Here is a 20,602-nt window from a genome sequence, read left to right as displayed (position 1 = left end):
GGCTTGGGGCCCCGGCAGAGGTGGATAAACAGTGTGACGACAGGCTCCACCCAGACAAACAGCAGTTTGGCCTGCCCCCTGCCCCGGGGCTCCTCTCAGGCCGCAGGGTGGGCAGGCAGCATTTACAAGGCGGCTGCTCTCTTCCCGAAAGCTGTTGAGCTCTGACACCAAGTACAGGCATTCTGGAGCCGGAGGACCCCCGGCCTCGAAACTGGGTCCTTAATGCCGCAGGTCAGGGGAGGCTGTGACATGGGGGCCCGCGTGTTAGTTCATTTGTCAGAGCTGGGGGAGGGATGCACCAGGCTGCCCATCGCTATAGGGAGACAGAACGGGATGCTGGTGGCTGTAGCACGGGGGCGCGGGGGACGGGGTATAGGGGGGGCGGACGAGTGACACTCGGACCAGGCAGAGTCTTCTAGCTGAGGTCTTCCTTCCCCAGGCCTTAAGGCAGGCAGACCTGGGTTCCTCTTCCATGCCTTGCGGGTTAACCTCTGTGAAGCTCGGTTTTCTCTCCAATAAAGTGGTGGCACTTTTGCCTAATCCTCTGGGTGGACATAAAGGTTAGAGCAGACGTCTGAGGAGCCCCGGGACACCATCAGCGCTGGAAAAGGTTTCAAGCTCTTGCATCTGCCCCCAGCGTTGAGCTTTCGGTGGCAGGCTCCTTGGGACGTCCCTGTCCACGTCACCACCCCTTGGCTCAGTGCCTGGCACCGCACCAGCCTCTGAGGCACGTTTGTGCAATGAACAGATTAATCAGTCACTGAGCATCTTGGCATTCGATCTCTCCAAGCCAAGAGCTGGGGTCTAGCGGGAAGCGTTTTGGAGGCGAGGCCGGGCTGGAGGATCGGAGCTTGGGGTCAGATATACACAGAAGAAGTTCTGGAATGGGGGTTGGGGGACACCTGTGTCCTCCAAACCAGGATCTTCTCCAGCTGCCAGGTGCATATGTGTGTGCGTGTGCATGCGTGTGTGTGTGTGATCACACTCCCCAACTGCAAGGTTGTGTGCTGAGGGGGAGTGGTAGCCATGTGCTCCCCACAGGGAGAGCCCAACTAGTGGAGATGCCGTTGTTTATGATCGCTTAGCAGCAGCTCAACAGCAGAGAGGAAAGTCCCAGGTATGGGTGAGGAATCTGCAGAGCTCAGGGCCACAGAAAGGAGCCGATTTGGCACAAGAGCTGGGACCTGTGTTATGGGCTGAATCGTGTTCCCCCCACCAAGTTCCTAGGTTGAAGCCTTAACCCCCAGGACCTCAGAATGTGACTGTATTTGGAGATAGGATTTTTAGAGGTAAAGTTAAAATGAGGTCATTGGAATGGGCCCTGATTCAATATGACTGTGTCTAAATAAGAGGAGATTAGGACACAGACACAAACGGAAGGCCAAGTGAGGACGCAGGGAGAAGACGGCTGTCTACACGCCAAGGAGAGAGGCCTCAGGAGAAACCAACCCTGCCGACTGCTTGGCCTTACACTTCCAGCCTCCAGAGCTGTGAGACCACGAGTGTCCGTTGTTGAAGCCACTCAGTCTGTGGTTCTCTGCTGTGGCCGCCTGCAAGCCCCTGTGCTAGGGTCTCCACCAAGGACTTCAGGCGGGAGAAGAACAAGCCCTCTCGCCTCTGCGCTGTTTCCCTCGGGCCGTCCCTGGTGGAAGTCAGGGCCAGGGTGCTCCAATCACCCGAGGGCACCTCCCCATAGGCTCCCTGCCTGGGAGAGGCAGGCCTTGGTAGGGGTGCAGCGGGGAGGCCCAAGGGCTGAGGGATGGAGAAAGCACCTACCAGGTTGGCTACTGTCCCTCCTCCGAGTTGGAAGGGGGTCCAGGGGCTGTGGCCACCAGATGGGGAGGGGTAAGCATCATGCCAGGAGGGCAAAGAGGCCCCTGGCAAGAAGGGGAGGGGACAGCCCGATGCCACCCCAAATAAATAGCTTGCTTCCCGCTCACCCTCAAGCCCTGTCCCACAGCTTCAGGCAAAATGTACCCCGTGCCCACCCACAGATGTTCCTCTGCAACTACAGTGGAAGCCAGTTTTTCTCCTTTGGGTGAATGCATTCTGAGGCAGGACATTCCAGAAGCTGGATGCCATGGGTGTCGGTGGGCCTGGACTGTGCCCCCAGACTGCCTGCAGGCTCCCCTCCCTCCTCTGCTGAGATTTCCTGAAGGCTGGAGTCACCCACCAGGCTTGCTTTCTTCACCCTGTGCTACCGCCCTTGCATGGAACGCTTCTTCCCTCACCCCCAAGCCAGTCGCATCACTTTTATGAATCGCCTTTATGGAAAAAAAAAAAATGACATGAAAAGAAATATAAAGATCAGCAAAAATGGTGTCTGTCAGTTAATTGAATCTGCCTCGCCACCACCTCGTGGTTGAGGTCGATGGTATATTGCTCATTTCTTCTTGTCTGAAGGACTCAGCTTGTTCTATACTTGCTGAGTCTCAACTTTTTCAAACATCTGCTGGCAAGGGAAATTAATGGTACCATCTCGATGGCCGCTGAAGCTTTCTTTAAAAATCATTTCCCCTCCTGTGCTTATTAATCAGGGAAAACGAGTCCTTAATATACAATTTGTACATGGTAACTTAACACATTTCTTTGAAACACTGTGAACATTTAGAAGAGTGTTTAATGATTTCTGATCGGTAGATATACTTCCTAGTCCCACTCAGCCAGCTCGTTCTCTTTAAAAAGGCTGATGGGGCTTCCCTGGCGGCGCAGTGGTTGAGAATCTGCCTGCCAATGCAGGGGACACGGGTTCGAGCCCTGGTCCGGGAAGATCCCACATGCCGCAGAGCAACTAGCCCCGTGAGCCACAATTACTGAGCCTGCGTGTCTGGAGCCTGTGCTCTGCAACGAGAGGCCGCGATAGTGAGAGGCCCGCGCACCGCGATGAAGAGTGGCCCCCGCTTGCCACAACTAGAGAAAGCCCTCGCACAGAAACGAAGACCCAACACAGCCATAAATAAATAAATTAAATTAATTAAATTAAAAAAAAAGGCTGATGGACATATATACGCTACCAAACTTAAGGTAGATAGCTAGTGGGAAGCAGCCACATAGCACAGGGAGATCAGCTCGGTGCTTTGTGACCACCTAGACGGGTGGGATAGGGAGGGTGGGAGGGAGACGCAAGAGGGAGGGGATATGGGGATATATGTATATGTATAACTGATTCACTTTGTGATAAAGCAGAAACTAACACACCATTGTAAAGCAATTATACTCTAATAAAGATGTAAAAATAAATAAATAAATAATAAATAAATAAAAATAAAAAGGCTGCTGTACCGAATGTAAAATAGCTGGCTGGTGGGAAGCAGCAGCACAGAACGGGGAGAGCTACTCGGTACTTTGCTATGACCTGGGGGGGGGGATGGGGGGGGAGGGAGGCTCAAGAGGGAGGGGATATGGGGACATGTGTATGCAGATGGCTGATTCGCTCTGTCGGGCAACAGAAACTAACACAGTATTGTGAAGCAATTTTACTCCAATAAAGATCTATTAAAAATAAATAAATAAAAAGGCTTCTGTAAGGCATAAAGTTCATTTGTTGTCATTCAACAAATGACAAAGCTGGATGGCAAGGTTTAAAGCATCCCCTGCTTCTTAGGGTTCCCTTCCATCTCAATCCAGGATAACTGATGGAAACACTGACCAAATAATACATCTCCTCAATCTATTCCAATGGCAACCAAGACCACTGTTTGGGGCTTTCTCTGGATTCTTCTTACCTTGATTTGCATAAACAAAGACTTGTTTTTGTCTTCCAAATTCTGATACAAGCCAAACAGTCACACAAGCTCCCCAGTGCTGAGGCGTTCTGCCCATCCATCTTGGCAGCAACTTTATGCAAAACAGTAAGGAACTACATACAAAACAGAGGTTAGGTCCTAACCCAGGTCCTTTTAAAACTGGAAGTAAATTTCTACTTGATTAAAAAGTGAGTTTATGACCTGCAGAATGGGAGAAAATATTTGCAAATCGTATAATGGATTAATATCCAGAGTATATAAAGAACTCCTACAACAACCAAAACCCAACCCTGATTTAAAAACGGGCAAAGAATGCCCATTTCTCCAAAGAAGATATACAAATGGTGACTAGCACATGAAAAGATGCTCGTCACTTAGTACTAGGGAAATGCAAATCCAAACCACAAAGAGATGCCCCTTCAAACCCATTAGGATGGCTATTACCCAAAACTCAGAAAACGACGAGTGACGATGATGATGCGGAGAAACTGAAACCCTCGGCATTGCTGATGGGAATGTAAAATGCTTCAGTCCGTGTGGAAAACACTACCATGGAGAGAATTCCTGTGCGATCCAGCAATCCCACCTCTGGGTACGTACACAGAAGACCTGAAAGCAGGGCCTTTAAGAGATACTTACTTGTACACCCAAGTCTCAACTGATGTATGACTGGATCAACAAAATGTGGAATATACATACAACGCAATATTATTCAGCCTTAAAAAGGAAGGAAATTCTGACACAGGCCACAACATGGACGAACCTTGAGGATTTCAGGGGCTCAGAACGAGCCTCCCCAGAGTGTGTTACTTTTGCACGAGGAGCTAAAGGCAATAGAGCTCCTGTGGGTTCAAGAGAAACTACTGCTCCTTCCTCAACTACCTACAAGAATTTAAATTGGGGATTTTTCCCAGAAAAGAGTTATTACCGGAGATAAATTCTGTCTGAGTGGCACCATGTATATGGCAGGGCAAATACCTAAGTACCCAGCATCTGCTCTTCCTTTTACCATCCTGTGAAGGGCCTCCTGTCCTTGGAAGCCCCAGGCTCCTATCCCATTCCTTAGCTCAGGGGGGTACATATACCTCATTTTACTTTTCTCTCTCTGACCCTCTCACGTATGTAGGGTTCCCGTTATGTGCAATATTAAATTTGATCTTTCCTGTTAATCTATCTCATGTCAATTTAATTCTTAGACCAGCCAGAAGAACATAGAAGGGTAGAGGAAAGTTTTCTTCCTCCCTGACAGGATCTTATACTAAGTGAAATAAAGCCAGTTACAAAAAGAACAAATACGGTATGAATCCACTTATATGAAGTAACTAGAGGAGCCAGATTTATAGAGACGGAAACTAGAATGGGGGTTTCCAGGAACTGGGGGATGGAGAAAAGAGAGTGAGTGTTTAATGGGGACAGGCTTGCTTGGGAAGATGAAAAGGTTGTGGAGATGGACGGTGGTGATGGCTACACAGCCATGTGAATGTACTTAATGCCACTGAGCTGTGCACTGAAAAATGGTAAATTTTATGTTACGCAAGTTTGACCACAATTTTTAAAAAGTGAATTTACAGGAATAGGGGTATCACTGGTATTCTTTCTAAAGCAGGTACCAGCCTCAAAATCCAGGAAATATGTATGGAAATAAGACAAAATGTATTTAGGTAAACTGCCACAATGACTACCCACACCTTATCAATATGAAAGCTGTAAAAACCTACAGTATCTTTAAATGCTTCAACTGTGTTATTAGAATAATTATCGCATTTGTCTCGTGAAGCAGAAGCTCAGTGACATACCCTCGTGGTTTATCCAACGGATCCTAGGGAAGATGTGCAGATGTCTAGAATCTGGATGTCTTCTCCTGAATTCAGTGCTATCGGCACACACGCCAACAGTAAGAGATCTACCGAGGCTTGGGACGGTGAAAAGACTCAGACCATTGGTCATCCATCTCATGAAGCAGGACATCAAATACTAAGCATTTGAAACTAACTCATTTACCCATTCAAAACACCAGGCATGCGCTGGGCTAGGGTCAAGGATGAATCACCTAGACAGGCAGGCTCCAATCCCAAGAAGCTGACAGTCTGGCAGAAGAAACAATTAACAATTGGGTGCAGCGGCCAACATTGGGGAGAAACTTCCACAAGTGCCAAGAAAGTATTTTATGTGTGGCCAGATGGATTCCTTTGAACTGCGAGGCATGACATTTCCCACCCAATTCTTGTTGCCAAAACCTTTGAGCTTCTGACCTACATATTTTAACCATTGTTTAGTTTTAATTTGTGCTCATGGTAATGTCAGTGTGAACAGTGGGCCTTAGAGTCACTTCCAGGCCTAAAACCGTGGGTTCGTTATACCCCAAGAGAGACAGGAATAGCTTTTTGTCGCATGTTCTAAATAGATGCATTTTTAGAAGATATTTCTCCTGGAAACCTTGGACCCTGCTAGTTGACAGCCACCGAGTGTGAGGACAGAACCTGGGAGTGATCTCAGCTCCCTGGAGGGAGCTCTATGATCTCACTGATACGTGGGTGGGGTCTTCCATGCCTCTTTTAAAAAGCTATTTCCCTCTGCAGAGGTAAATACACTTGTTATTTATGCCCTTTGTAGTCTGAAATAAAAATAACATTTTTAAATCAAATCAATTTGAACATACTTCAAACAACTTGTAGTTAACAAGGCATCTGAAAAGTATTTTCGGGAATGACCTAAAGACCTTTTCCAAAGGAGTGTTGTTTTTATGACCCTCAATCTTGTATGACTGGTGATATTTGTGTTGCAATGCTACGAACTAGATTCGTCCGGCCCTTATTTGCCGAAAGAGTAGAATTTCTGAACATTTTGAATGGTTTACAGAGATTACTGGGTAGAATACTGGAAATGGAGATAGGCCGAATAGGTTTGCCTACTTGTGCTTCTTCAGATGAGAGATGTTCTAAGATTCTTGTTTCCTCCCACCAATTCTGGACAGATAAGCCTGGACACACGCAGTTAGTGAAATAATGTTAGCCGGCTGCTGTAGGCATTCCCCCAGAGCACACATTTGCTTTTTAAATGAGTCCTTTAATTCTCTGATCCAAAAGGGAGGAGGTGGTGGTGGGCTGGCTGGAAGTTTAAAGCCCTCAGAAGCCTCATCCTGGGATAAACCGGAAATTTTATGGCTAATACTTCATTAGCACGTCCCGTGTGCCAGGCACCGTTCTAGGGCCCTGTATGTATTCACTCATTTAATACTCACGACCACCTATGAGTTTGGTGCTATTAATGTCCTTTTCTACTGGAGGAAACTGAAGCACAGTGACCTCTTTCTCGAGGTCACTCTGTGGTCAGTGGCCGAGCAGGGATTTGATCTGGGTAGTCTCACCCCAGATTCAGAAAAGAAAAGAGCTTTTGGTAGATGGAGCTCAGCCTGCAGAACCAGACAGCATGCATCTGAATCTAGGCTCTGCCCCACAGGAGCCAAGTGACCTTGGGCAAATTATCTGAACCTCAGTTTTCCCATCTGTTAAATGGGAAGGATAAGAGTTGGTCAGTGTAGGGCTCCAGGCACACAGGGGTATTTAAGAATGATCGCTGTTAACATTTCTAAGCTGCCCCTTGCTTTCTGCACACACCTGGACATACGTACACTTTTCTGCCTGGTTAATTTACATTCATCCTAATTCAGAATTCAGCCTGGAGACACCACCTTGTCCACAAGCTTGCCCTGCAGAAAGAGCAGCGAGGGAGGTGAACATAGATTGGTGAGCACACCATGCCAACAGAGCAGGGAGACAGGGCACATGGCTACGCGTGGCTGGTGGCCACTCTATCTGGTAGCACAGAACCGACCATTTCAATCGTGTCAGAAAGTTGCACGGGAATATAAATTGGTGCAGCTACTATGAAAACAGTACGGAGGTTCCCCAAAAAGCTAAAAATAGAGTTGCCATCTGAGCCTGTTATCCCACTTCTGGGCATATATCTGGAGAAAACTATAGTTTGAAAAGATACATGCACCCTATGTTTGTTCCGACACTATTTACAATAGCCAAGACATGGAAGCAACCTAAGTGTCCATCAACAGATGAATGGGGAACGAAGATGTGGAATATTAGCCATAAAAAAGAATGAAATACTGCCATTTGCAGCAACATGGATGGACCTAGAGGTTGTCATACTAAGTGAAGTAAGTCAGAGAAAGACAAAAACCATATGATACCAGTTACATGTGGAATCTGAAATATGATACAAATGAACTTATCTACAAAACAGAAACAGACTCGCAGACATAGAGAACAGGCTTGTGGTTGCCAAGGGGGAGGGGGGTGGGGGAGGGATGGATTAGTAGTTTGGGATTAGCAGTTGCGAACTACTACCTATAGAATGTATAAACAACAAAGTCTTACTGTATATAGCACAGAGAACTATATTCAATATCCTGTGATAAACCATCATGGAAAAGAATATGAAGACGAATGGATACACATATGTACCTGAATCACTTTGCTCTACAGCAGAAATTAACACATTGTAAATCAACTATACTTCAACAAAATAAATTAATAAAAAAAGAAAGTTCTACCAGAGAGCACTGTTCCGGATCATGCAGAGACTCGTAGAGTCAGAGCAGAGGAAACAGTGTTCACCCAAATGCGATACTTTCTTAGAACAATCACTCTGCTTTTCTCCCAAGAACTCAAACAGCACTAAGCCAGTTGTCTTCATTTTATTGAATAAAGGAGTTCCCATCTCTGCTGAAAAGCTTCTAAATTGCTGATTTTGCATCATCAAAACGCTGACTTGATTATCAAAGAGAAATCACCCCCTGGCCATCCCGTTCTGTCCCCCACAGAACACTAACCATCCTTAGACATAAAGCGATACGTTTATACCCAGAGGATTAATCACACGTGATTTTTCCTATATCTAAAATTATGTCAAATCTGACTCATTTCATTTAGAGAAAATCACTCTTTGCTGCAAACCCCTTGAGAACGACGCTGCTGGTTTTGAGAGATGCGGGTAAGGCCCCATCCGGGTACCAGAGAAGCGCCCCAGCAGATGGAGCGGTTGGACTGCCTGCTGGCGGCTGACACACGTCACACCCTAAAGCTTCGACACCCCCGGTGGGTCGCTGGCGTCGGTCTCCAGCCACTCAATGAGGATCTGATTCAACTCTGTGGGCCTGGAACGGGAACAGAAGGCAATTCGCATCTGTCTGGACGCACTCCCTCACTCAGGCCAAGGCAGGGGTGGTAAAGCAAGCGGCTTATTGGAGGCGAACAGGGAGCCCTGACGTCCCCCACCCAGGGACCGCCATCTCCTTACTTCTCCATCTGTGTCCAGTGTCCACAGTCCTTAATGTGACCCCTTTTCAGGTGAGGGATCTGGAAGAAAACCCCACCCGAAAAAGTAAATGGCAGAAGGCAAGTTCTCTGCTCCCGGTGGGCCGCCCCCCTGAAAACCCCGCGTGATTTAGGAAGGGAATGACCACTGATCAAGCTCCTACTGTGTGCTAGGTGCTCCACATGCACTGCCTTATTTATCTTTTTATTATATACATTTATTTATTTTATTTATTTATTTTTGGCTGCATTGGGTCTTCGTTGCTGCGTGCGGGCTTTCTCTAGTTGTGGCGAGCAGGGACTACTCTTCGTTGCGGTGCGCGGGCTTCTCATTGCGGTGGCTTCTCTTGTTGCGGAGCACGGGTTCTAGGCACGTGGGCTTCAGTCGTTCTGGCACGCGGGCTCTAGAGCGCAGGCTCAGTAGTTGTGGCTCATGGGCTTAGTTGCTCTGCAGCATGTGGAGTCTTCCTGGACCAGGGCTCGAACCCATGTCCCCTGCACTGGCAGGCGGATTCTTAACCACTGCGCCGCCAGGGAAGCCCTGCCTTATTTATCTTTGACCATGATCCTTTGGGTAATATGAAGGCTCAGAGAGGTTAGGTAACTGGCCCAAGGCCACACAGAGAGTGGCTGAGCTAAGATTCAAATTCAGGCTGACCCACACTCATCACAACAGACTGTCTCCCTCCAGAACCATTAGGACTTGGCCCGTTCACAGCCTGGAAAATGGCGGGTCGAGCTTGGCTCTTGCCCTGTAGCCATGACTGCGTCCCCTTCCCATGTCGCCTCCCTCCTCCCTGGTGGTCTGCACGCAGGGCTGTTCAGTCTCCCTTTCGGCGCCTGAATCCCCAAAGTGGGTCACAGCCCTCCCCGGACTGGCTCCACCACCCACAAAGGGCGTCCTTGGCAACATGCCTTGAATCACGCTCTCTCCACCGCACTGGATGATGCTAACTAACAAAGACACTGCCAAGGGCAGGCGAACGCTCTCAGCATCCAGCCAGGGTGCACGAGCCGTCACGGGGACCCCACCTGCAGGCCTCCCAATCCCTACCAAGCCCCACACTTTCAGCAGAGTGTGCTTCCACAACACGGTTTGACACCCATCTCTCCACCTCAATGGTCCCCTCACCCATAGGTCCACACAGCTCAGCCTGGCCCAGTGGGCTCAGGATAGCCTCCCAGCCGCACCCTCTGACCTCTCTCATCCATCCTCACCTCTCAACACCCTGTCTCCTCTCCCGTTCTCTCTCTGCCGGGCAAGGCTTAGGAGTTCCTCAAGGCCAGAGGCAGTGGTCAGCACCTCTGTGAAGCCCTCGCTCCCAGCTGGGCCCTTGTCCACACAAGCCTCCTGCATATGGGGTACACTGCTGGACATGACCTCCTGTGGGGTGGGGTCTGCACCTCATTCATCTTTACCGCCCTGGTATCTAGCACTGTCCCAACTCATCTAAGTGCACAGGAAAAGCCCATGAAATGAAAGAAGGAATGAGTGATGAGAGATTGCATCAGTGAAGGGGAAAGGAAGCAGCAGTCTTTTTTCGTTTTCTTTTGGCCACACCGCGTGGCATGTGGGATCTTAGTTCCCTGAAGTGTGGAGTCTTAACCACTGGACCACCAGGAAAGTCCAGGAAGGAGCGGTCTTTTTTTTTTTTTTTTTTTTTTTTGCGGTACGCAGGCCTCTCACTGCTGTGGCCTCTCCCGTTGCGGAGCACAGGCTCCGGACGCGCAGGCTCAGCGGCCATGGCTCACGGGCCCAGCCGCTCCGCGGCATGTGGGATCTTCCCGGACCGGGGCACGAACCCACGTCCCCCGCATCAGCAGGCGGACTCTCAACCACTGCGCCACCAGGGAAGCCCTCAAGGAGCAGTCTTAATCGCTGCTCCCAAAAGGCGACAGTGATGCTGCTGAGGAAGCCCTCGTCAAGTGAGCGGTTCCCCCGAACATCCCACTCTTCATCCTCTGGGACGCCTGCGCCCTCCTCCAAGAAGCCCCGATGGCCCCAACCAGGACCATCGCCTTACCCAGTCCTCCATATGCTTGGACATCTCAGGAACGAGCACGAAGTCCTTCTCCGCGGTGACCATCAGGGCCGGCACCAGGATCTGGGGAGGGATAACAGGAAGGAGAAGCAGCCTCCACGCTCAGGCCCTCCCTCACCCGGGCGAGGAGATGTTATTTTCACACCGCGGGGCCTCCTCCACTATCAACTCCCCCGCAGAAGACCCCTCAGCACCACTGTGGTCTGGCTTTGTTTCCGCCACGTGCTTTGCGTGAAGGAGGCACCAGTATTACTAAAGATCTGAAAGGATGGTGTGCGAGATTAGAAGATGTGTATCTTGCTCTCTGCCCCTGGTTCCCGGCATAGAGCCCCTGAAACCCTTGTAAATCCCTAAGTGATGAGAGCACTCCTGTTCCAATGAGGTGACTCTGGCTGGGCTCCTGGATGGGGGCTGGTCACCAGGAAGACAAAGCCATGATTAGACACCTGGGATTTTCAGCTCCCTCCTTCCCCCCACGTCTGGAAGGCGAAAGGGATGAAATGGAGTTAATGATTGATCGCGTCTACGTGAGGAAGTCTCCATAAACATCCACATAACCCCAGTAGCAAGGAGTTCGGAGAGCTTCTCGGTTGGTGAAATCCACACCAAAAGGATAACACACCTCAGCTCCACAGGGTCAGAGGCTCCTGGGCTTGGGACCCTCCCAGACCTCACCCTGTGGATTCCTTCGTCTGGCGGTTCATCTGTGTCCTTTACCAAATCCTTTAATAAACTAGTAAACGTGAGTAAGTGTTTCCCAGAGTTCTGTGAGCCACTCTAGAAAATTAATAGACCCAAGGAGGAGGTCCTGGGAGCCTCCAATTTACGGCCAATCAGTTGGAAGCACAGGTAACAACCTGGACTTGGGGTTGGCGTCTGAAGCGGGGAGCAGTCTTGTGGGACTGAGCCCCTAACCTGTGGGCTCTGACGCCGTCTCCAGGTAGCTGGTGCCAAAACTGAGTTAAACTGCAGGCCACCCAGCTGGTGTTGCAGAGAACTGCTTGGTGTGGGGAAAACGCCCACACACTTGGTGACCAGAAGTGCCAGAAAGAAAGCGATTTGTGTGGAAGTAAAGGAGACACACAGGAGGAAAAAAATGGGTTTTTCTCATACGGATGGATTCAGCCACGTATTGACCACACAGGTTGTGTGTGTGGGGGTGTGTGTGTGTGTGTATAAGTAAGAACACGCGTGTGGTCCACTCTGTGTGACTGATATTCCTGACACCAAACAGGTGGCGCTGGGAAGGAGGAAAGATGCCCTTAGATGGAGATCAATATTCCTTTTCTATGAATTGAATAGAATATTCAATTGAATAGAATATTCACACTCTGCCCTTCACTAGGGCAGCCAGAGTGTGATTGGGCCAGCCTGACATTACAGGCAGGAAAGGGACTTCACTTTTTGTCTACTGATGCATGGGGCACCGCAAGGTCGAGAGAATCTCCTTTTACTCTGTGTTCTCAAGCTACCATGACAATTTCCAAATGGTGTTCACTGTCCCTGGGTAAGGAATGCTCACCATTTTTTACCTACAACACAGAACTGTGCGCTTCTCACTGCGCCCTGTTCACCAAGGGGTGAAGACCCAGTGGTGGTTTTGTGGCTGAAATGAATCCTGAGGCTGCTGTGGGGGTGGGATGGACACTCTAGAATGTTCCAGGTGAAAACGTAAAGCGGTGGCAGAGGCAATGGGAGGAGGTGGGAGAAGAGGAAGATCTGGAAGGAAACTGCAGAAGAGGGGGGTCCCCAAACCTACTGCCATCGGGGTTCACCTCCCCGAAGACCTCATCCTCGTCCCTCATGCTTTGAGAGAGTCTGCCAATCAAACTGCAGTTTTGTCATTTTTGTCCATCACAGATTAGAGTGATGATAGGCTAAAGAGCATTAATTAAACCACTACTACGTACTAGGCACTGTTCTAACTCAGCATCTGATGTGCGTCAACCCACTTTATCCTTACACAGCTCCTGCCTGAGGTAGGCACCATTCTTGTCACTTCCATATTAGCGGCCACGGAGAACAGGGTGGTTAAGTGCCTTGCCCAAGGTCACACAGGGCACAGGTCCCACATCCCAGGCCGACTCTCTGCCCAGCCTGCTCTGAACCACTGTTTTTATGCTCTACTGCCTCAAGATCTAACCCTGTGAGGTCAGGACCTCGCCTGTGTCATCTGCACCATTCCTGGCATATAGAGGGCCGATCATTTTTGACTGAATCAAGAAGATGGCCAGGGCTACCGAGTGAGCTGAGGAACGTGAAAATGCAATTTCCCTTAGGTTTTTAATGTTCTGAATGTAAACCAGGGACCCCATGACTCCCTTTGCAGACCCAGGGGTTGGAAACCTGTCTTCTGCTTGACAAACAAGGAAACTGAGACTCAGACTGACTCGGTCGAGGGGAAGGAGCCAGAGGTTACAGCCCCGCCTCTCTGAGAGCATGTAATGTTCCTCTGTGAGCCAGGAGCTTCATCCTTGTTACCTCTGGGAGTTAACTGGACCACCTGCGCCCGGAGCCAGGGCACCGCCGGGAGACCTAGGCGGTCCAGACCGCTGCTGCAGTCACCTGGCAGACCCCTGTCCCCGCCCTCTCCCCACCCTCTGCCGTTCCAGGAGAAGTAGCAGCAAAAGAGGTCCTAAGAGGAAACCCTGCAGCGCAGGCACCTCCCAAAGCAGCCGGCCGGTCTGTCCACCCCTGGTTCTGACCCAGCGGCCTATCCGTTGGGTCCATGGATGCCCGAAGGGTGACTCGTTGGGGAGGAGAACAGCGCTGAACTCACCTTCCTTCCCAAGCCTTTGCAGCCCCACTGCCAGTTCCTTTCCATGTTTCGGTACCAGTTTAGAGGTCCCCTGGGAGGGGCGGATGAAGGAATAAAAAGAGGAAAGCTTTTAGTAGACGCTTGTGCTACAGACCCCACCAGCAACCCGCTCGGCATAGAGCCAGTCTTCTCAGGAAGAGCAAAGGCTCCTGCAGGGCGAAGAGAACAGAGCCCAGGATTCACACCCCGGTGCCCTGCGTGCCTGCCGGGCTTTATCGAGCACGGCCTGGTGCAGGCACAGCGCTGGGCTGAGGGCTGATGTTCTCTGAAGTGGGCATCCGGGGACACACAGAAATCGGCCCTACAGGACTCTCCATTTTCTCCTGGGACTGTCTCGGAAGACGGGGGTGGGGGAGCCTGGTTTAGTGCCCTCACCAACCAGGGCCACTCCCCTGTCCCAGGGAGCCCGCAGAAAAGGGCCACCGGGAGGTGCGTCCTCCTAATGTGACATCAGGAAGTGATGCCGAGGTGTCTCCTCCGGACAGGTAGGGTGGCTCCAGGGCTGTACCTGGAGCACTGTCCCAATCCTCAGGTGTGGAATGGGTTGGTGCTGTCCAGCCCTTGAGGCTTCCTGTGAAAGGGAGGGCCCGGAGAGACCTTGGACACGTCACGTGCCCTTTGGGGACTTCTGATTTTCCCTCCTGTGCAAGGAGGGGTCGGATCGGATTGCCTATACGTTCCCTTCCAGAGAACCTCTGTCCCCCAGTCTAAGACTCTTAAATTGTCCCCCACTTCGGGTGGGGAGGGGGGAAGAAAGGAGATGGAGACACTGGGGTCTAAAGGCCACCACGGGTGTTCACGGCCAAGGTCGCCACACTGTGAACTTGTGGGCTGGGCTGACGAAGGCGGTCCTGCTGTTGGGCTCCTTCTGCGCCCCTGGGTCTGAGCGAGGGATGGGGGCGTGAGGAGAGAGGAGGAAGATGGAAACGCGGTGACCTGCAGCGCCCCTGAAGGACTCACGAGCTTCGAAGATTTGCAATACCCAAATACGTGAAGGGACACGCAGAAAAGGGGCTGTTAAGAGGGATTCTCAGTGACCTCAGGGCAGGGCCCTGAACCGCAGCATAGAAACAGACCTGAGAAAAAGGAACGGAGTCTGACAGAGACTACAACATGGGCGGACCAGAGTGAAAGGAGCCACACACGAAGGACCACACAGCGTACGACTCCGTGTGCATGAAACATCTGGAATAGGCAGCTCCAGGGGGACGGAGAGCAGATGGGTGAGTGATCAGACCTGGGGGCCCCGGGGAAGTGGGGGTGACCGCGAAAGGGAACAGAGCTGCTTTCTGGGAGATGAAAACACTTTAAAACGGATCGTGGCGATCCAGAAAATGTGTCATGACGGCACAACTCCGTGAAATGACTAAAAACCATTGAACTGTACACTCTCAGAGGGTGAATTCTACGGTATGTGAGTTAGAGCTCAGTAAAGCTGAGCCTATAACCACCGCCCCCCCCACCGAATATGTATGCAGTTTTTGAGGTGACGTGGGGTTTTGTGTTTTTCTGAAGTAAGAACTCAGAGCTGTCATCTGATCCTCACAGAGGTCACCACTGAAAAAAAGTTGAAAACATCTGCTCTGAAGGGGCCCCTAAGCATAAGGGAGAACAAGCTGAACTCTCCAAACTAGAGAAGGCTGAGCATCGTCAGATAGTGAGTCTCCCGGCACTGGAGGCATTCAAGCAGCAGCTGGCCAGGCTTTCACTGGGACTGAGCTGGCACTGGGCCTCACCCTGCACTGCGAGAGCAGAAGAGCCCCCGTCTGCCCAGCTTCTCTCTCCTGTGTTCTCCTGGGGTGCTGTTCTCCTTACCTGAAACCAGACTTCTTGAACTGCTGAACGTAGAACTGGATGTCCTCCTCGGTGACCATCCTGCTGAGGCTGGGCTCCCCTGGCGTACTCACAAAGAGTCCTCCTACAAAAAGCCGCTTGTTTCCTCTCCCACCCTCTGGGTCAGGTGTCCAAGTTCCAACACCTGAGACCCTTCACCACCTCTGCTTCTTTTATTACTGCTCTCTGTCTCCCCAAGAGACTTGGGCTCCCGGAGGGCAATGACTCTGACTCGTGCTTGTGGATACCTGCCCCTGCCTCACACCAAGTGTGCGCTCAAAACTTTTGAGGAATGAAGGACTGAACGATTGACTACGTGAATAAGTAAAGAGGTGGAAGGAGGGAAGGGAGAGGTGTTCCTGACCAGTGAGAGGAGTGTGGTCTTTAGGCTTGGAGGAGTTTAACTCCAGCCTGGCCACTCTGGACAAATTCTGTAACTCTTCTGAGACCCATTTTCCTCATCTGTAGAATAGAGATAATAGTGAGAGTTCTTACGGATGTCACGAGAAATATAAACAATATTACTAAAGGGGGCTAACCCAGTGTCTGATGCACACAGTAGGTGCTCAAACAAGTGATAGCAATCATCATTATTAATAAAAATACAAGGGAATGATGGCAAAGTCACAGGCTTGGGGTCAAGCAATATTCTGTGGGAACAGTGCCGGATCCAGGAGTCGAGGGGATGAGCGCCAGTCTGCTCCCGGCTCTGGCTCCTCACTTATATCCAAACTGGGAGGGAGAACAGGGGCTGTCTTCACGGGATGGAACTGAGCCTGATGGAGGGGAGGCCAGGGCACTAAGACAGAGGAGACCTGGCTGGGGGTCTGGCCTGATTTCCACTCTGCCTGCACCAGGTGACCCTGCAGAGGTCAGTTCCTCTCCTGGGTCTCTGTCCTAATCAGTAGAGGGTGGATCTGCCCTGAAGAGCTCTGAGAGTCCTCCAGGCTCTGACTGTTTAAGATCTTGAATCCAAAACTTCATGGGGGAGAGGAAGCCACGGCTGTGTGGTCAGCCCAGGGTTAGGGTGAGTGCGATTCCCCAGCGGGGATCGACGTTAAGCAAGTCAGGGCTTAACTAGTTCAGGGCGGGCAGGTGGCTGCTTCTGCCCACAGCTGGCAGATGGAGAAACACTCATTTAACGTTCGGCTGGTTCCCGTCATGGCCCTCCTGTCTCCATTCCCTCCTGAGAATGTCTCTTACCCATTTCACAGACTCTGTTCGTGGTGAGAAAAGTCTGGAGGGAGAAAAGTTAGAAGGGATGTCATGGGTCAAGCAAAGGAAACATGCAGGAACGGGGCATCTAAAAGCCCTACAAGTGCCAGCAGACTATACAAACATGCTAAATGCCCAAGAGAGCTAGGCGGGTCCTGAGCGGTCAGAGCAGAGGCGGCTCACAGCCAAGCTCCAAGGCCAAGCCTGCTCCTGGGTGCTGGCGGGTCTTGGGAATGTAAGGACTTGGGTGTATCAACCAGTGGGAACAGGAGATGAGACCTCAGGTCAGATGCGAAGGTAAAAGTGAGATCCTCCCCACCCCTCCACGGTGAATCCGCTCAATCTGGGGTCCTCAGTTAAAGGGTGGACTAGAGAGAACCCACCCACCATGACAGAGGGATGTCAAAGGAGTTGGTCCATTCAGTTTGGTACTAAGAGGAGACCAAAAAAAAGCTCCCCTGGGGATTCACAGCCACAAGCCTGCCTTCACACGTGTTTCTGTTTGAATCCACACTACGAGATCTGGAAACCCCCACTAAGTGAAGTAAACAACAACAGCAAAAGTGAGCTTGGGCTGGCAATGCCACCAGAAGGCCTGGCAGGAGAAGCAAAAGCTAAACCGCCCAGGAGGGCCATTTCCTCCATCTCAGCTGGAGCAGGTTGGAGCAGAGTAAGCGCTGCTAAAGAGGAGCTCACAAACCCAAATTATAGAGCTCGCTCCCTACCCTGCCCCACCCCCTGCACATATACACTAAAGCCCCATTGCAGGAGACAGCAAACACAGCAAACAGTAAAACGAGACTCTCCAGGAAGACCAAATAATAGAACTTGCACAGAGAGAGAATGAAAAATGAGGATGCTTCAAATGATTAAAGACCAAAGAAGGAACTGAACAACAAGAATAGAACAAGACTCTACTGAAAGAGATCAGAAGGCTTTGAAAAAGAACCAAATGCAACTTTCAAAATTAAAGATGGGCTGAACTGCAGATGAGACATGACTAAAAGACACATAATACACCAGAAGGTAGACCTGAGACCAATTTCTTACAAGCAATGACAGAAGCTTCTAGAAGAAAATAATTGTCAACCTAAAAATGCTATACTCAGATAAACTGTTCTTTGGGATTGAAAGCAAAATAAAGATATTTTCAGGCCAAAAAATTACGAGTTTACTGCTAACAGACTCTTACTGAGAAAACTATAAAAGAAGGTACTTCAGTAAGAAAGAAATTTGAACTTAGTATAAAAGAGTGAGGTGACAGAAGTGGTCAGCAAAGAAACTGGCAAAAATCAGGCCAGCTAAGTAGGCACTGACCAGATACAGCAACAGCAACAGTGACTCCTAACACGTAAGACAGGAGGGTGGGGTTACCGCGTTAAAGCATTCTAGGCTCCTGTGGTTGTTCAAGAAAAGGGTTAGAAGCATCAATTAATTCTGCACTTTGATAAGCAATTATCCATATGAAAATGGTAATAACAGCAGAATTTCTAAACTGTCACCATTATAATCCTTCTTTGATCTGGGTTTCATAGCCCTACTGGTGTGTGACAGAGAGGACAGGACCTTTCCTCATTAATGAAGGGACCAGTGGAGTGAGGACCCTAACTGCCCTAACTACAGAAGTCAAAGAAAAGAAGGCAAGTTGCTTATTCCCAGACCCTGACATCCCCTATCCCCCCATCCTCCCAGGGAAGCCATCTGGGGATCTGCACCCCTGCAGCTCCCTCTTCCTGCTTATCCCCTACCCTGCCTCCCACACCCCTCACCTCATCACTTGCTCTGAAGAAGCTTCTGAAAGTCCGATTCAGGTTCTGTTCCAGTTCAACCTCTGCCACTCCCTAGAACAACCAAGAAAGCAAAATGAAGGACTCAGCAGAGATCTTGGAAACTGATCTGACCCAAAGCCAGAAGCTCCCAACCTCTGTCCCATCCAGCCCAAGTTTCATTAGAAGTGCATGAATTTGAATTTTCATATTGAAACACGTTTGTTTTGTTTTTTTTAAAAGGTTTGAATAAAACATGAGATGCTCACAGTGGTCCCGTCCACCCCACCCCACACCGGGGAGGTGGGTTTACGGCTGCTGCTTTCTTTTCTGTTTATCTAAATCCCTACAGTGGGAATGTATTACTTATAATAATCACTTTATTATTATAGGCTGGGGAGCCTATAATAGTAAGAGTATGGCAGTGTATGGTGGTCCATTCTGGCTGCTATAACACAATACCATAGATCGGGTGGGTTATAAACTCAGACATTTATCTCTCACAGTTCTGTAGGCTGGGCAGTCCAAGACCAAGGCATCAGGAGATTCAGTATCTAGCGACAGTTTGTTTCTTGGTTCATAGATGGTCATCTTCTCACTGTGTCCTCACATGGAGGAAAGCACATGGAGGAGAGCTCTCTGGAGTTTCTTCTAAAGGGCACTAATCCCATTCATGAGGGCTCCACCCTCAAGAACTAATCCTCTCCTCGAGGGCCCACCTCCTAATACCATCACATCAGGGTTAGGATTTCAACACACGAATTTGGGGGGCTCACAAACACTCAGTCTAGAGCACAGTGCTGGCCTACTTTCTTCTCCTCCTTTCCAACTGCTCACCTGAACCAGCTAAACTGAGTTGCAGGATGTTTTCTGAAGGGGCGCCCTACTTTCTCAGCTCTGTGGTTTAACGTATTGTAACTTCCACCAAGAGCACCTACTTCCCTCAGCTTGGCCTTCAAGAAGCCTTCAACACCTGTGCCAAACACTGCCTTCTCCAAGAAGCCCTACCCTCCCCCATCACAGTGAAACAGTCTCAGCTCTTCCTGGATCTCACAGAGCCTTTCATGTCCTCTCCATGGTCCACCCTGAGAGCAGGCAAGCTCCTACTCATCTTCTTCCCCAGGGCATCTGTGACTGGTCCTGGATGGAGCAGAGGCTGAATGTATGTTTGTTCCTTTCCTCCGAGGAATGTTCCCGCAGAGAAGGGTCCTGTAAGCCAGGTCAGCAAAGTGTTCTGGTGGCCAGCGGCCCTCAGACCCTGCACACTTTAAGAGGTCCTGCTACCCTGCACTCATTTGTTCTGCATATGGCACGTCATGAGAGCTCTGGATCTACGAGACAGCAGCACTGCAGGCAAGGAAACATTTATCATCAAGCAGTGCTGGATCTGCAGTTCGAGATTTTCTGAAGCAAGCAATGCTGGCATGTGAATTACAATCCCCTCACATGCGTAAGATTCCATTATGACAGAGAATCAATCGTGGCCTTCAGTTACGTGATGAATGTCGAGGCGAGAAACAGCCATGGAAGGCAGTGCATTTTACGCGCTCGATAAACGCCCTGCACGTTGCCACGGGTCATCGTTCTTATTTATTGAGAGCAGTCCCTAGCTGCTGTTCATGAGCTTGTGATGTGTCTCAGTGTGTGGAGGAATCTCCACGAGTCCAGAGGTCTGGACTGGCTGCAGAGCTCAAATAGTACTTAAAAGAGCAAATGAATGTCAAAAGGGTCAATAAAAAATCAAAGACAGCCCAAAGGTAAATAAGTCTCTCTCCCCACGTGAAAGCATGTCAGATCAACACGGATGAAGAGGACAAAGGTGAGGGCCAGAAAGGGGAGAAGATAAGAGCAT

At 50.0% G+C, this 20,602-nt stretch overlaps 1 protein-coding gene across 2 annotated transcripts in view; it reads right to left on the bottom strand.

Moving 5' to 3' along the window:
- Positions 1-8,438: 8,438 nt before the first annotated feature.
- The window catches only part of EPHX2 (epoxide hydrolase 2), a 58,716-nt gene continuing 46,552 nt past the window's right edge, over positions 8,439-20,602 (bottom strand). For both annotated transcript variants that reach the window (XM_082656150.1, XM_082656149.1), the window contains exons 13-19: positions 18,754-18,825; positions 16,973-17,006; positions 15,752-15,854; positions 13,898-13,967; positions 11,101-11,181; positions 9,060-9,118; positions 8,439-8,916 (exon numbers count right to left, since the gene is read on the bottom strand). In XM_082656150.1, coding sequence (XP_082512276.1) covers positions 8,838-8,916; positions 9,060-9,118; positions 11,101-11,181; positions 13,898-13,967; positions 15,752-15,854; positions 16,973-17,006; positions 18,754-18,825 — 498 coding nt within the window. In that variant the 3' untranslated portion in view covers positions 8,439-8,837. The remainder of the gene's footprint in view (positions 8,917-9,059; positions 9,119-11,100; positions 11,182-13,897; positions 13,968-15,751; positions 15,855-16,972; positions 17,007-18,753; positions 18,826-20,602) is intronic.

This window comes from Grampus griseus (assembly GCF_964374135.1).
Source record: "Grampus griseus genome assembly, chromosome: 6".
Classification (NCBI taxonomy): Eukaryota; Metazoa; Chordata; class Mammalia; order Artiodactyla; family Delphinidae; genus Grampus; species Grampus griseus.
Note: the sequence above shows the minus strand (reverse complement) of the source record. Positions and strands in the feature narration are given on the sequence as shown.